Source organism: Asparagus officinalis, chromosome 4 (genome assembly GCF_001876935.1).
Source record: "Asparagus officinalis chromosome 4, Aspof.V1, whole genome shotgun sequence".
Lineage (NCBI taxonomy): Eukaryota > Viridiplantae > Streptophyta > Magnoliopsida > Asparagales > Asparagaceae > Asparagus > Asparagus officinalis.
The window spans coordinates 26,581,861-26,594,939 of NC_033797.1; the positions used below are offsets into that span (position 1 = coordinate 26,581,861).

The 13,079-nt window shown below is 37.5% G+C and overlaps 1 protein-coding gene across 1 annotated transcript in view; it reads left to right on the plus strand.

Moving 5' to 3' along the window:
- LOC109837028 (protein ENHANCED DISEASE RESISTANCE 2-like) overlaps positions 1-7,023 on the plus strand; it is a 30,246-nt gene extending 23,223 nt beyond the window's left edge. Inside the window, exons 16-22 of the mRNA XM_020405109.1 lie at positions 62-216; positions 313-414; positions 1,757-1,801; positions 2,655-2,795; positions 2,937-3,032; positions 5,055-5,156; positions 6,563-7,023. Of these exons, the coding sequence (XP_020260698.1) occupies positions 62-216; positions 313-414; positions 1,757-1,801; positions 2,655-2,795; positions 2,937-3,032; positions 5,055-5,156; positions 6,563-6,676 (755 nt within the window). The 3' untranslated portion in view covers positions 6,677-7,023. The remainder of the gene's footprint in view (positions 1-61; positions 217-312; positions 415-1,756; positions 1,802-2,654; positions 2,796-2,936; positions 3,033-5,054; positions 5,157-6,562) is intronic.

Consider the following 13,079-nt stretch of genomic DNA (forward strand, 5'->3'; position numbering starts at 1 on the left):
TATTTAATCACCTGGCAAAAAAGCAGCTAGATGTTTACTTTATACTTTTATGACTTTGAAGTTGTGAAAGAGGAGCCCTCAGATCAAATTGATTTATCCTGCTTCTCTGGCAACTTGCGCCGTGATGACCGGGATAAAAGCCGTGATTGTTGGAGAATATCTGATGGTAACAACTTCAGAGTCCGTAGCAAACACTTTGCATATGACAAAACCAAGGTCTTTCATTTCCCTTTTGAAGTTAGCCATGCTTTACGAGTAAAACTAATACTTCACATGCTTCTGTTCTTTATGGATTCAATACTTGAGTTGCAGATTCCTGCAGGTAAGCCTCTTATGGAGCTTGTAGCTGTTGATTGGTTTAAGGATGCTAAACGAATGGACCATGTTGCAAGGCGGCAAGGCTGTGCTGTCCAAGTATGTTCTGGGTCACCATCGACTTTCAAGTGCAATTTTCCTTTTTCATCTATTACCTTTTCATTGGAGGACAAACAATAGTTAATATTGATCACAATGCAGAACCCATTGCGAAACCTGATTTATATTTGAGTTATCTGGGTACCTTATCGGAATTTTCTTTTGATGGAACAATTCCTTATGCAAATTTATCATGTTTAGTTCAAATATTATGACATATGTAGTAAATTTATGTGGTTGCTGCAACAACATTTAAGCCATTATCTTTTTAAGGGTGCTACATAAGTAGTTTTTCTCCAATCTGCTCTGTTAAGAGCATGTAGGTGATCTATATTGTATTAATAACTGTTGTGACTTGCATGTGAAGTGCTGGCTGCCTCTTCTTTCCATTGATTTGTCTATGTGAAATTTGGTGAACACGACGCAGGATAACTTAGGGGTGCATTTAGATGGCTATGATTCATTTTTTTTTATGGTTTGAGTTTTCTTGTAAGAGAGATTTACGTTTTCTTACAATTATTTACTATTTTAGAGAGGGAAGGGGTGTGGAGGGAGGGGGAAAATTTTCCGCAGCCTTTTTTTGCTAGTTCCAGGGATGGAACTGGGACTTTTGACACCCAGTGTCTTTTATCACTTAAGCAGGTATAGTTACATACCATGGTCAATTGCTTCCCAGATAAACCACTGGATACATATTATGATTCTTAAGTAATAACTTTACTGTTTGTAGTTCAGCTTTATAGTTTCTCTTTAGTTAAAGCTAGAAAATTTTCCCATGTGATGCACAGCACAGGACATAGTATTTCAACATTGTAACAATTATATTGCAATATTATGATTATGATAGTTGTATATTGCTTTCACCCTAAAAAGTTATACTATGAGTTAGAAATATTGCTGTCGGGTTATGTTTCTCTTTTGGGAGAGATGGTAAAATTAATGCCATTTTATTGCCAAACTTGTACTGACACGGAATCTTTTGTTTTGTTCGGTTGGGCGTTTGGGTAGTGGGATTTTTTTGAGGGGTAGGATGATTATGATAGTTGTATATTGCTTTCACCCTAAAAAGTTATACTATGAGTTAGAAATATTGCTGTCGGGTTATGTTTCTCTTTTGGGAGAGATGGTAAAATTAATGCCATTTTATTGCCAAACTTGTACTGACACGGAATCTTTTGTTTTGTTCGGTTGGGCGTTTGGGTAGTGGGATTTTTTTGAGGGGTAGGGAATTCTTAAATGCTGCTCTTGCACATTTGTATGTTGGATATAACTTACATCCAGATAAGTTACTCAAGTTAATTTCTGAAATTTTATTTTAATGGTGTTTTCTTTGATGATGTAGGTTGCCTCTGAAAAAGGACTGTTCTCATTAGCTATTAACGTGCAGGTAAGCGATACTTCCATATCTTTGGTGCTGTTTGTATAGAGTGGGCTCATTTCTAATGTCTTTTTAGCAATGAGAACCTTTTTTTTCCCATCAGGTAACTACTTCACCAAAAACCTGAAGCTGATGTTTGTGGTTAATCTATATCAGTTGATGGCTGTGTTCAATATATATCAGTCACTCTTGATGCTTAAAGTTCCTCCTCGTGTGGTCCTTGTGACCATGTATTTATTAAGGCTTCCAGCATAAATGCACTAGGAGTTCTCAATTGAAAAGCAAAATAAATAAGGGCAAAAGAATAAATTTTTAAATGAGTGTGGTGCTCAGCCACCATGTTGAGGAAACCATTTTAATCAAAACTTAAAACTGATGGGTTCACTTTAACAATGTGCATAAGCACTTCTACAGTTAATAAATTGGTTTTGGAATGCACTCTTTAGCAGCAACATTTAACATGATGTCCAAATTGATTGCGCATAAGCTTTTGCTAACCTTACACATAGGGAGAGGGTTTACAATGTGCTGTATTATAAATGCTTGGTAAGTGCCTCCTGTTGCCTTTCTGTCATAATACTTCTTGATACTTTAATAGCTCCTAGATCCTAAGCTTGTAGTAATCACTCAACTGTCTATTCTTTCACGGGGTAACTTTCAGGATTATTCCCTTTCTGTATTTACTTTCTCCTTGTTTTTACTAGTAGGAAGAGCAAATACTCGAGCATTAGCCTGACACTGTCCTATTTCCATACTGGGCATGGACAACCTGTAGCAGTGCCTATGCATACTCATTCTTCTATCTAATAATCATTTTATATTTAGAGTTTTTCTGAGAGAAATTACTTCACTACTGTTGCAGGTTCCAGGTTCAACCCACTACAGTATGGTCTTTTACTTTGTGACGAAACAACTGGTTCCTGGATCTTTGTTGCAGCGTTTTGTTGACGGGGACGATGAGTTCCGCAATAGTAGATTCAAGCTCATCCCTTCTGTTCCCAAGGTACTTTTTCTTTTTTAATACTGACTTATCTGTTCAATTTTGCTGATTATTGTGGAAGGATTTGGTGATTTGTTCACATGGGAACCACTTGCTGGTGTTTTCCCTCACTAATGTGCTGACTATATACTATTTACTATAAAGGGTTCCTGGATTGTGCGCCAGAGTGTTGGAAGCACCCCTTGTTTACTAGGAAAAGCAGTAGATATTACCTATATTCGTGGGCCGAAGTATTTGGAAGTAAGTACTTGTTAATGCATCGGTGAAAGGGAAGTGAATTCTTGATGTGCTGCAGGAAGATAAATGCCCTATGTTTAATTGACTTTAAATTTCTGCAGATAGATGTGGATATTGGTTCTTCCACAGTGGAATTGCTTCCCAGATAAACCACTGGATACATATTATGATTCTTAAGTAATAACTTTACTGTTTGTAGTTCAGCTTTATAGTTTCTCTTTAGTTAAAGCTAGAAAATTTTCCCATGTGATGCACAGCACAGGACATAGTATTTCAACATTGTAACAATTATATTGCAATATTATGATTATGATAGTTGTATATTGCTTTCACCCTAAAAAGTTATACTATGAGTTAGAAATATTGCTGTCGGGTTATGTTTCTCTTTTGGGAGAGATGGTAAAATTAATGCCATTTTATTGCCAAACTTGTACTGACACGGAATCTTTTGTTTTGTTCGGTTGGGCGTTTGGGTAGTGGGATTTTTTGAGGGCATTTCTGTTGTGGTATCTGTCTACTGAAGTTACTTTCCACTGAATTCTTAAATGCTGCTCTTGCACATTTGTATGTTGGATATAACTTACATCCAGATAAGTTACTCAAGTTAATTTCTGAAATTTTATTTTAATGGTGTTTTCTTTGATGATGTAGGTTGCCTCTGAAAAAGGACTGTTCTCATTAGCTATTAACGTGCAGGTAAGCGATACTTCCATATCTTTGGTGCTGTTTGTATAGAGTGGGCTCATTTCTAATGTCTTTTTAGCAATGAGAACCTTTTTTTTCCCATCAGGTAACTACTTCACCAAAAACCTGAAGCTGATGTTTGTGGTTAATCTATATCAGTTGATGGCTGTGTTCAATATATATCAGTCACTCTTGATGCTTAAAGTTCCTCCTCGTGTGGTCCTTGTGACCATGTATTTATTAAGGCTTCCAGCATAAATGCACTAGGAGTTCTCAATTGAAAAGCAAAATAAATAAGGGCAAAAGAATAAATTTTTAAATGAGTGTGGTGCTCAGCCACCATGTTGAGGAAACCATTTTAATCAAAACTTAAAACTGATGGGTTCACTTTAACAATGTGCATAAGCACTTCTACAGTTAATAAATTGGTTTTGGAATGCACTCTTTAGCAGCAACATTTAACATGATGTCCAAATTGATTGCGCATAAGCTTTTGCTAACCTTACACATAGGGAGAGGGTTTACAATGTGCTGTATTATAAATGCTTGGTAAGTGCCTCCTGTTGCCTTTCTGTCATAATACTTCTTGATACTTTAATAGCTCCTAGATCCTAAGCTTGTAGTAATCACTCAACTGTCTATTCTTTCACGGGGTAACTTTCAGGATTATTCCCTTTCTGTATTTACTTTCTCCTTGTTTTTACTAGTAGGAAGAGCAAATACTCGAGCATTAGCCTGACACTGTCCTATTTCCATACTGGGCATGGACAACCTGTAGCAGTGCCTATGCATACTCATTCTTCTATCTAATAATCATTTTATATTTAGAGTTTTTCTGAGAGAAATTACTTCACTACTGTTGCAGGTTCCAGGTTCAACCCACTACAGTATGGTCTTTTACTTTGTGACGAAACAACTGGTTCCTGGATCTTTGTTGCAGCGTTTTGTTGACGGGGACGATGAGTTCCGCAATAGTAGATTCAAGCTCATCCCTTCTGTTCCCAAGGTACTTTTTCTTTTTTAATACTGACTTATCTGTTCAATTTTGCTGATTATTGTGGAAGGATTTGGTGATTTGTTCACATGGGAACCACTTGCTGGTGTTTTCCCTCACTAATGTGCTGACTATATACTATTTACTATAAAGGGTTCCTGGATTGTGCGCCAGAGTGTTGGAAGCACCCCTTGTTTACTAGGAAAAGCAGTAGATATTACCTATATTCGTGGGCCGAAGTATTTGGAAGTAAGTACTTGTTAATGCATCGGTGAAAGGGAAGTGAATTCTTGATGTGCTGCAGGAAGATAAATGCCCTATGTTTAATTGACTTTAAATTTCTGCAGATAGATGTGGATATTGGTTCTTCCACAGTGGCCAATGGAGTTCTGGGACTTGTACTTGGTGTCATCACTACATTGGTAGTTGATATGGCGTTTCTTGTACAGGTAAGCATATCTGTTATAATTTTCAAGTCTTGTATGGTTTTGTGTTATCTTCCAGAGTTTACATGGCTGATATCAATGAAGAAACACACTTAAATCTTTATGGTACTAGTGTTCCAAGAATTAAGTAGAGACTTTCATGTGTTAGTGAAATAGAAGGTAGGAGATTAAGTTTCATGGTAGTTTATAGACAAAGGATCACTGTGCAGGGATCAGTGTGGAATGGATTAGATGATGTTCTTTTATATCTACCTTTTCTTAAATTGACTCACTATTTTATTCTTAAGATTTCTTTCTTCTTTTGAACCGTCATAAAATTTGAATGGCTTTGTTTAGAGATTTGATGCGTATCATCAGCCTATTCTTTTTCTATCCTCTTCTTCCTTTGCATTGCTGTATCTGAATCCCATATTGTAGTCCTTGGCTGTAGACACAACTGGAACAAGGAACTAAAGTGTTTCCTCCATTTTTTTTTTTGACTTGAATGTCCAGTGAGCTAAATGCTAGCATGAGTAAAGCGAGTGAAATAGAAATAACCACCTACTGCACCTATAAAATTTGCAGTGCTAAGCTCAGTTGCATCTAGCACTAGAGTAAGACAGCTCCATAACAATAATAATTGTGAAATCACTGAAATGATCACGAGTCAAACTCATCCCGAAGCATCAAAATGAAGGGTAATTGATAACTTCGTAGCTTGCCCTAAACCTAGCCCCAAAATTCGCACAATAATCAGCTGGACAAGAAATTAGCTATGACGCTCTTAAACTCTCAAATGAACATCAAACAAGAAAATACCGATGATGCTCTTACACTCCCATATGAATGTCAATCTCAAGATATGTCCTGAGCCTTATAGAGGTTTCTTCGCAAGTTCCAATTATGCTTCCATGATCATGCATGCCAGCTACTTGGAAACTGCTGCACTCGATTCAGTGATCATGCTGGATATCCCAAGTGCCAGAATCATACTTTCTTGCAAATCTCATACTACGTAAACCCCATGGCCAGATAAATGCCAGGTTGCACCACACCAAAGATCAATTTGCGATAACATCAAGCTCCATACAGGATGTTCCGGCTATGGGTTAATTTTGAAGCAAACAGATGCATCGGCCCCTTCTCTCCTATGATCTACAAGAGGTCACTAGTAGTTTTCCGTTCAACAAAGTGATTATTTAGTCTTAGAAGCAACTACAAAGCGTTACATGAAGTATTTAATTCGGGATAACTCTCAAATTTCAGCTCTGAAATCTATATTTGCTCATCTGTTCATCTTCACTTCCTATGTACTAAAAATTTTGAAAATCAGAAAAATCATATTGCCTGCTGTAATTTAAAACTAAAACTTTTCTTGAGATTCTTTTAGCCCAAGTCTTCTGTTTTTTAAATTTGGTAAGTAATCACAGGGAAACACTTTTGACGAGCTGCCAGAACGGCTTATTGGTGCTGTTCGTGTGTCACATATTGAACTTTCATCTGCAATAGTTCCCGTGCTTGATGACAAGTCCAAAACTGAATGAAACTGTCAGTGAAAATTATTCAATTTGTTGTATCAGAAATTCTTTTCGACCTTCCTTGGGATGTCAACTCATTCGCGGATCTACCTACTTACTCACCAATGTGATAAAATTCAGATACTACAAAATTACAATATACACCAAAAATCCAGTTTCAATGATGCAGCGACACCAGTAGTATGAAAATAGGGAGAGTTATCTTGTATATTGGTTCAGATTGGAAAGGTGCCCTTTTTTATTTTTTATTTTTTAAATGTGGTTCCCCTTATACTATTGTTTTACGAACTAATCCTCATTGTTCAAAGCTGAAGTTTGTTTCATTTATTCAGAAAATCTTTTTGTGCTTGTAAGTATCTTGGCATTTGGTACTTAGTCCGAAACCAAACTATCATACATGTACCAGTCATTCTTATGTGTTCACAGATCAGTCTGTAGTTCTCAATACACTTAAAAAAACATACGTAGTTGGCAGTCAACGTTTATTGTGAACTCAAAGCTATTGGCAGTCTGGCATCGGCTGCATCTCTAAGAAGCCTTTTCAATGAGTTGGTTTTCTGTTAATTGATGGACAGGCATTCGCCTGGGGAGCCGAATCTTTGTTTGGTTCTAATACTGTGTAAGAAAATATGTGTAATTTATTGAGTATTATTTTCATTCTGATAAAGCCATGATCATGCTCTCAATCCATCAGCATTCACTGCTATCTGCTTAATAAAGTTGTGGAATTCCTTGATGGTTTAAAGGGTCATCTTTGTCTTTTTAGAACAGCAATTAGCTCCGCAAGGGAGTCCATTGAGAAGTTATCTCCAAACATCCCTCAACCTTGAAATGATTTTTTAGAATATTAAATTTTTAGAAAGTACCAAACTACCCTAAGGAAAGTTTGTTAAGAAGTAAAAAAAAAAAAAAAAAAACTAGCCTGAATATTATTAACTTATTGTTAGTGTATGATTTGGAAGGTTGATGACGAAAACGAGAGGAAAAAAGTTTAATATTCTAACTCTTCCGGAGTTGGGTTGGACTGCAATTAATTGTATTTAAGATGCAAATACTATCAATTCAATTTTAAAATTCAGGATCTTAAATTTAAAATTCAACCTAAGGGATGTTGTCTACTACATATGAGCTTATTTAAAAACAAAATTTCAAAGATTTCAACATGCAACTTGTGGAAGTTTTGAAACATCGATTTTAGCGACGCATGATACATGAGTTGGTCAAAATCCTTGAAAATTTTGTCCTCCTCAAATTGGATTGGGCTGTTCTTAAAAATTATTGCACAGCAAATGTTGACAATTCCATCCATAATAAGCGCCCAACAACGTCCTAGATCTAATTTGAAAAGAGGCGTCCATTGCTGGTTCATCAACTGTTTTTTTTTGAAAAGGCAGGTAGGACAACCTAACCAGTTAAGTCCTTAACAACACTCTGTTTCAAAAATAAAAGGACAGAAACAGACAAAAAAATAAGAGGACAAATAGTCAATCGACTTAGCTAGGGCATGAGCAACACCATTACCGGTGCACCTTACATAAGAAACTTTAGAGCAGCCAATAGCAGACAAAACAACGCGAACTTCATCCGCAATAGGAGCTATGGAAGCAAAAGGAGAAGGAGAGTCCACTAAGGGCCTGTTTGGTACATTTCCGAAAAAAAAGAAAACAGAAATAAAGAAATGAAATGATTTCAAGACATTTCCAGTATGTTTCCCAGTTTTCTGATATTTTGTTTGTTTCACAGTGAAATCAACCCCTTAAAATGTATTTCTTTGTTTCCACATGTTTGTTTCATTACTTTAGAAACAAGAAACCACCTCACTCTTTAAATTTCCATTTCCAATGTTTGATATGCACAAATACCCCAACATAAGAAGAGTTGCATGTGATTACCATGGTGAGCTTACCGCCCACAGCAAGGAGTACACACTTCACCGCAAAAATCCCAACGGATAACAGACCAACGGTCATATTTTAAAAACAGATGGCAAGTAAAGATCTGGCAACGGTCAAGTAAAAACCCCTCTATATAAAGTGTGCACTTGGGGGAGTCTTTTACCGTTGCAGCAAAGCTAGAGCCTCTTCATTTTGGGGGCTTCATCACAATTCAATTACCCAAGAGCCTTCTTCATTGATAGTGCTTAGCCATGACTGCTGCCCAAAGAGGTACGCACAAATCTCCTAAGATAAAATGCTTGTGCAATATACCAACTCCATTGAAGCAGTGCAAAGGGGGTGCGAACAAGGGGAGATATTTTTGGGGTTGTGCCAAATTCCCAAACAGAGCATGCAAATTCTTTAGGTGGGCCGAAGATGAGAAGAAAGAAATCAAAATTACGGAAACCAGAAATGAAGAAGCTTCTCTTCAGGCTGTGTTTGAATTAAAAGAGCTGGAAACAAAGCTTTTGCAAAGAGAATTGAAGCATGCAATTGAACAAGTTGAATATATGAGAAAATGTATTGTGGTTTTGGGGCTATTCAATATTTTCCTTGTTCTTGTAAACATTGTAATCTGCATCTTGAAAATATAATGAAAATGTTTTGTGTAAACACTTGGGTTATAAGATATAATGCAATTCCACTTTTCTCAACTCATTGAAAAAAAAGGCTATTCCAATACTTAATAGTCATGTAAAAGGTAACTTATGCACATATATATCATCAGAGAAGCATCAGCAGGTTTGTATCACAATTGTGCTCAGGTCTACGTCAACTTCATCACATATTCATCACCAAGATTGCAAGACAGTGTTGGCTGCATTCCACAAAATGGACTACCTCGCCATATCATTGCATGCAATTTCTCCTGGATTAGAATATCAGAAAACGTGACATTCATCACTGCACAAATAGGGGCTGAGCAAAACAGAAAAAAAGATCACAGCAAATCAACATTGACCATCTGAAAGATAACAAAAAACACTCCGTAGGGACTAAGCAAATAGGAACTGAGCAAAACAGAAAAGCCATATCAGAACAAAGCTTCATTGACCATCTGAAAGTTAACAAAAGTAACCCTGTAGGGACTGAGCAATTAGGGACTTAGCAAAACAGAAAAAACCAAATCAAATCAGCACAAGACAGCAGCCCATCTAGCAGTCAAAACAACACAAGGCAACAGCACATCTAGCAGTCAAAACAGATGAAGACAACAAAGAACAAGTTGTTTATCAGGGGTTTATAAAAAAGAATTACAGTCCAAACAGCATGGTTCAACAACCAATCAATATTAGGTGTATGAACAAGTGTTTAGATCATGCAAGAGTCAAAACAGCAGTGAGAAAGAATAACAAAATCAGGTCACAACAGCAAAACAATAAAATCAGGGGATTGAGCAAATATACAAATTCTCATTGACCATGGCATTCATCACTGCATAACAGGGGACTGAGCAAAACAATAAAATCAGGTCACAACAAATTCTCATTGACCATCTGAAAGATAACAAAAATCACTCTGTAGGGACTGAGCAAAACCAGCTTAACCAGCTAACAAAAAATCACTTTGTAGGGACTGAGCAAATAGAGACTGAGCAAAACAGAAAAGCCATATCAGAACAAAGCTTCATTGACCATCTGAAAGTTAACAAAAGTAACCCTGTAGGGACTGAGCAATTAGGGACTTAGCAAAACAGAAAAAACCAAATCATATCAGCACAAGGCAGCAGCCCATCTAGCAGTCAAAACAACACAAGGCAACAGCACATCTAGCAGTCAAAACAGCACAAGGCAACAAATTACAAGTTGTTTATCAGGGGTTTATAAAAAAAACTTAACAGTCCAAACAACATGGCATTCATCACTGCATAACAGGGGACTGAGCAAAACAATAAAATCAGGTCACAACAAATTCTCATTGACCATCTGAAAGATAACAAAAATCACTCTGTAGGGACTGAGCAAAACCAGCTTAACCAGCTAACAAAAAATCACTTTGTAGGGACTGAGCAAATAGGGACTGAGCAAAACAGAAAAGCCATATCAGAACAAAGCTTCATTGACCATCTGAAAGTTAACAAAAGTAACCCTGTAGGGACTGAGCAATTAGGGACTTAGCAAAACAGAAAAAACCAAATCATATCAGCACAAGGCAGCAGCCCATCTAGCAGTCAAAACAACACAAGGCAACAGCACATCTAGCAGTCAAAACAGATGAAGACAACAAAGAACAAGTTGTTTATCAGGGGTTTATAAAAAAAATGAAGAGTCCAAACAGCATGGTTCAACAACCATGGTTCAATAACAGCATGGTCCAAACAGCATGGAAAGAAGCTTTATGAAATGGGCTGTGAACAAATCAGCTCAAGGGCTGACTGAAGGTCTGTGTAGAGGATGAGTCACGTGCTCTCAAACATATTACAAACATACCAGATCTAGGAGTTTAGCCAAATAATAGACTCATGTTAATAGGGCCTGAGCAAATTGTATATGGTAATTGCTAGCTCCCCACAGGTCCTGCAATATATATAACCAATTAGCAACGATGAATCAAAAATGGCAGCACAAGTATAAAAGCACAAGTTTGGTGTAAAATCCTACCTTCACCAACACTCATTTACTTCCCCCGCAGCACAAGTATAAAAGCACAAGTTTGGTGTAAAATCCTACCTTCACCAACACTCATTTACTTCCCCCACCTTGCATCTCCATGAATTTGTCCAACAAAGCCCTTTGGCCAAAGTCACTCTTACCTATAAAATGCCTGGCTTTGGTTTCATTTTCAAATGTGGTATCATAAAATAGCTCCAGCACTTCTATAGGGTAAGTTTCTTTGTGCCTAAAGATGGCTGCAGACAATTTCTCAGTTCAGTGCTGATTAACAAGATTGAGAGATGAGGAAAAGTGCTTAACTTCTTCCACCATCTGTTGCATGATGTCACGACCAACATCTGTCTTTCTCGTGCGGCCTTTCACCGATGAAGTGATTTTATGGTAGTCCTTTCTGGAGGCGTTATCATTGTTGGTTTGAGATTGATTATCTTCATCTAAAAAGTTAATTGTGGGAGGGAACTTCTGAGGCACAGACATGCTAACATTTTGATCTTCGTCATCATCTCCAAGGTTGATCGCATCGTGGCCCCCAAATTTCTCCATCGAGGCCTTGGCAAAGTTACCTCTTGATTGATCATCGCCACAGATGACAGCTAGGTTCTCATAATACTTCAGCGGCTTATTTATGTAATCTTTAAGCCTACTCTTATTTTTATCCTGCATGTCATCAATATCCAATTCAGTATAAAGAAGCATATTCATTTATTAGATAAAGTGAATTAACATTTTGAAGATATGTAGGGTTCATTTTACCTCATTCCATGTATCAAAGCTCTCGGGATCCAGCATGATTGTTTGTGTTGCCTCATCCCAACCTGCACCACTGATATTACGCGCAGCCTGCATGTCTTGATACCAAGAACGAATAGTTTTCATGTGGTTAACAACACTCTTGGTAGCAAATGATGTACCAAAGTGCTTGTTTACTTCAGCGGCCGCCATTGCAAAGGCATGTTGCTTAAAGTTTTTGTCTGGTTTAAGGCCAGACCTTGCCAAATTTGCCAAGAAAGGTATGAGCACGTCATCGTGAGCAGGGGTCCACCATCTGGTTGGGGACCCAGATGAAGCTGCTTCACCACGTGGTATTTGTCTTTTCTTGTGGGCCAAAGCCTTGAATTTTTTGGGTGAACTAGCTGAAGTGGCAACTACTTCATCCCTTTCCAACCGTTTTTTGCTACCTGAATCAGAAGTAGTCCCTGTAACACTTGTTGGGGAATGAAAGTAACTGGAGGAATTGGAGCCTTGAAATGGTTGTGGCAAAGATGGGGCGTTACTGAGAATGTGCATGTAAGATGAAAGGGGGTGTGGCATAGGAAAAAAGTTACCATCGGTATTCAGAACATTGGGAAAACCAGAGGGTGATTGCACGAAGGGGGAGGATGGCTGGAATATTGGGTTGAATGGGTGATTGAACCCACTGCTTGATGGAAGCACGGGAGAGGGTGGTTGGCTCCTAGCTGTTGGGGCGTGAGTGGTTGTCCTCACATTGGCCAAATCATGCACAACATTGTTTGCATTATCAGCCATATCCTATAGTCCAACAATTAATATGTTAGTCCAAACAATATTAAGACGGTCATATTTTAAAGTGACTGCTTTGGAATGGAGCAAGTATAAATGATGTGAGACACATGAAAGAATAATACAAAAGATAACTAAATAGTATTAAAGCACATGACATAAGAGAGGAATACAGGATACCCTGCACAATAACAAGATGTAGATTGATGCCCTAACCAATAAATAAGTCACACAATTGGATATAACCAACACATGGTAATGTAGCAACAAACACAGAGTGCGCAATAAGTTACAATAACCACAACCATAATAAACTAAGATAAAATACAGGTATAAACT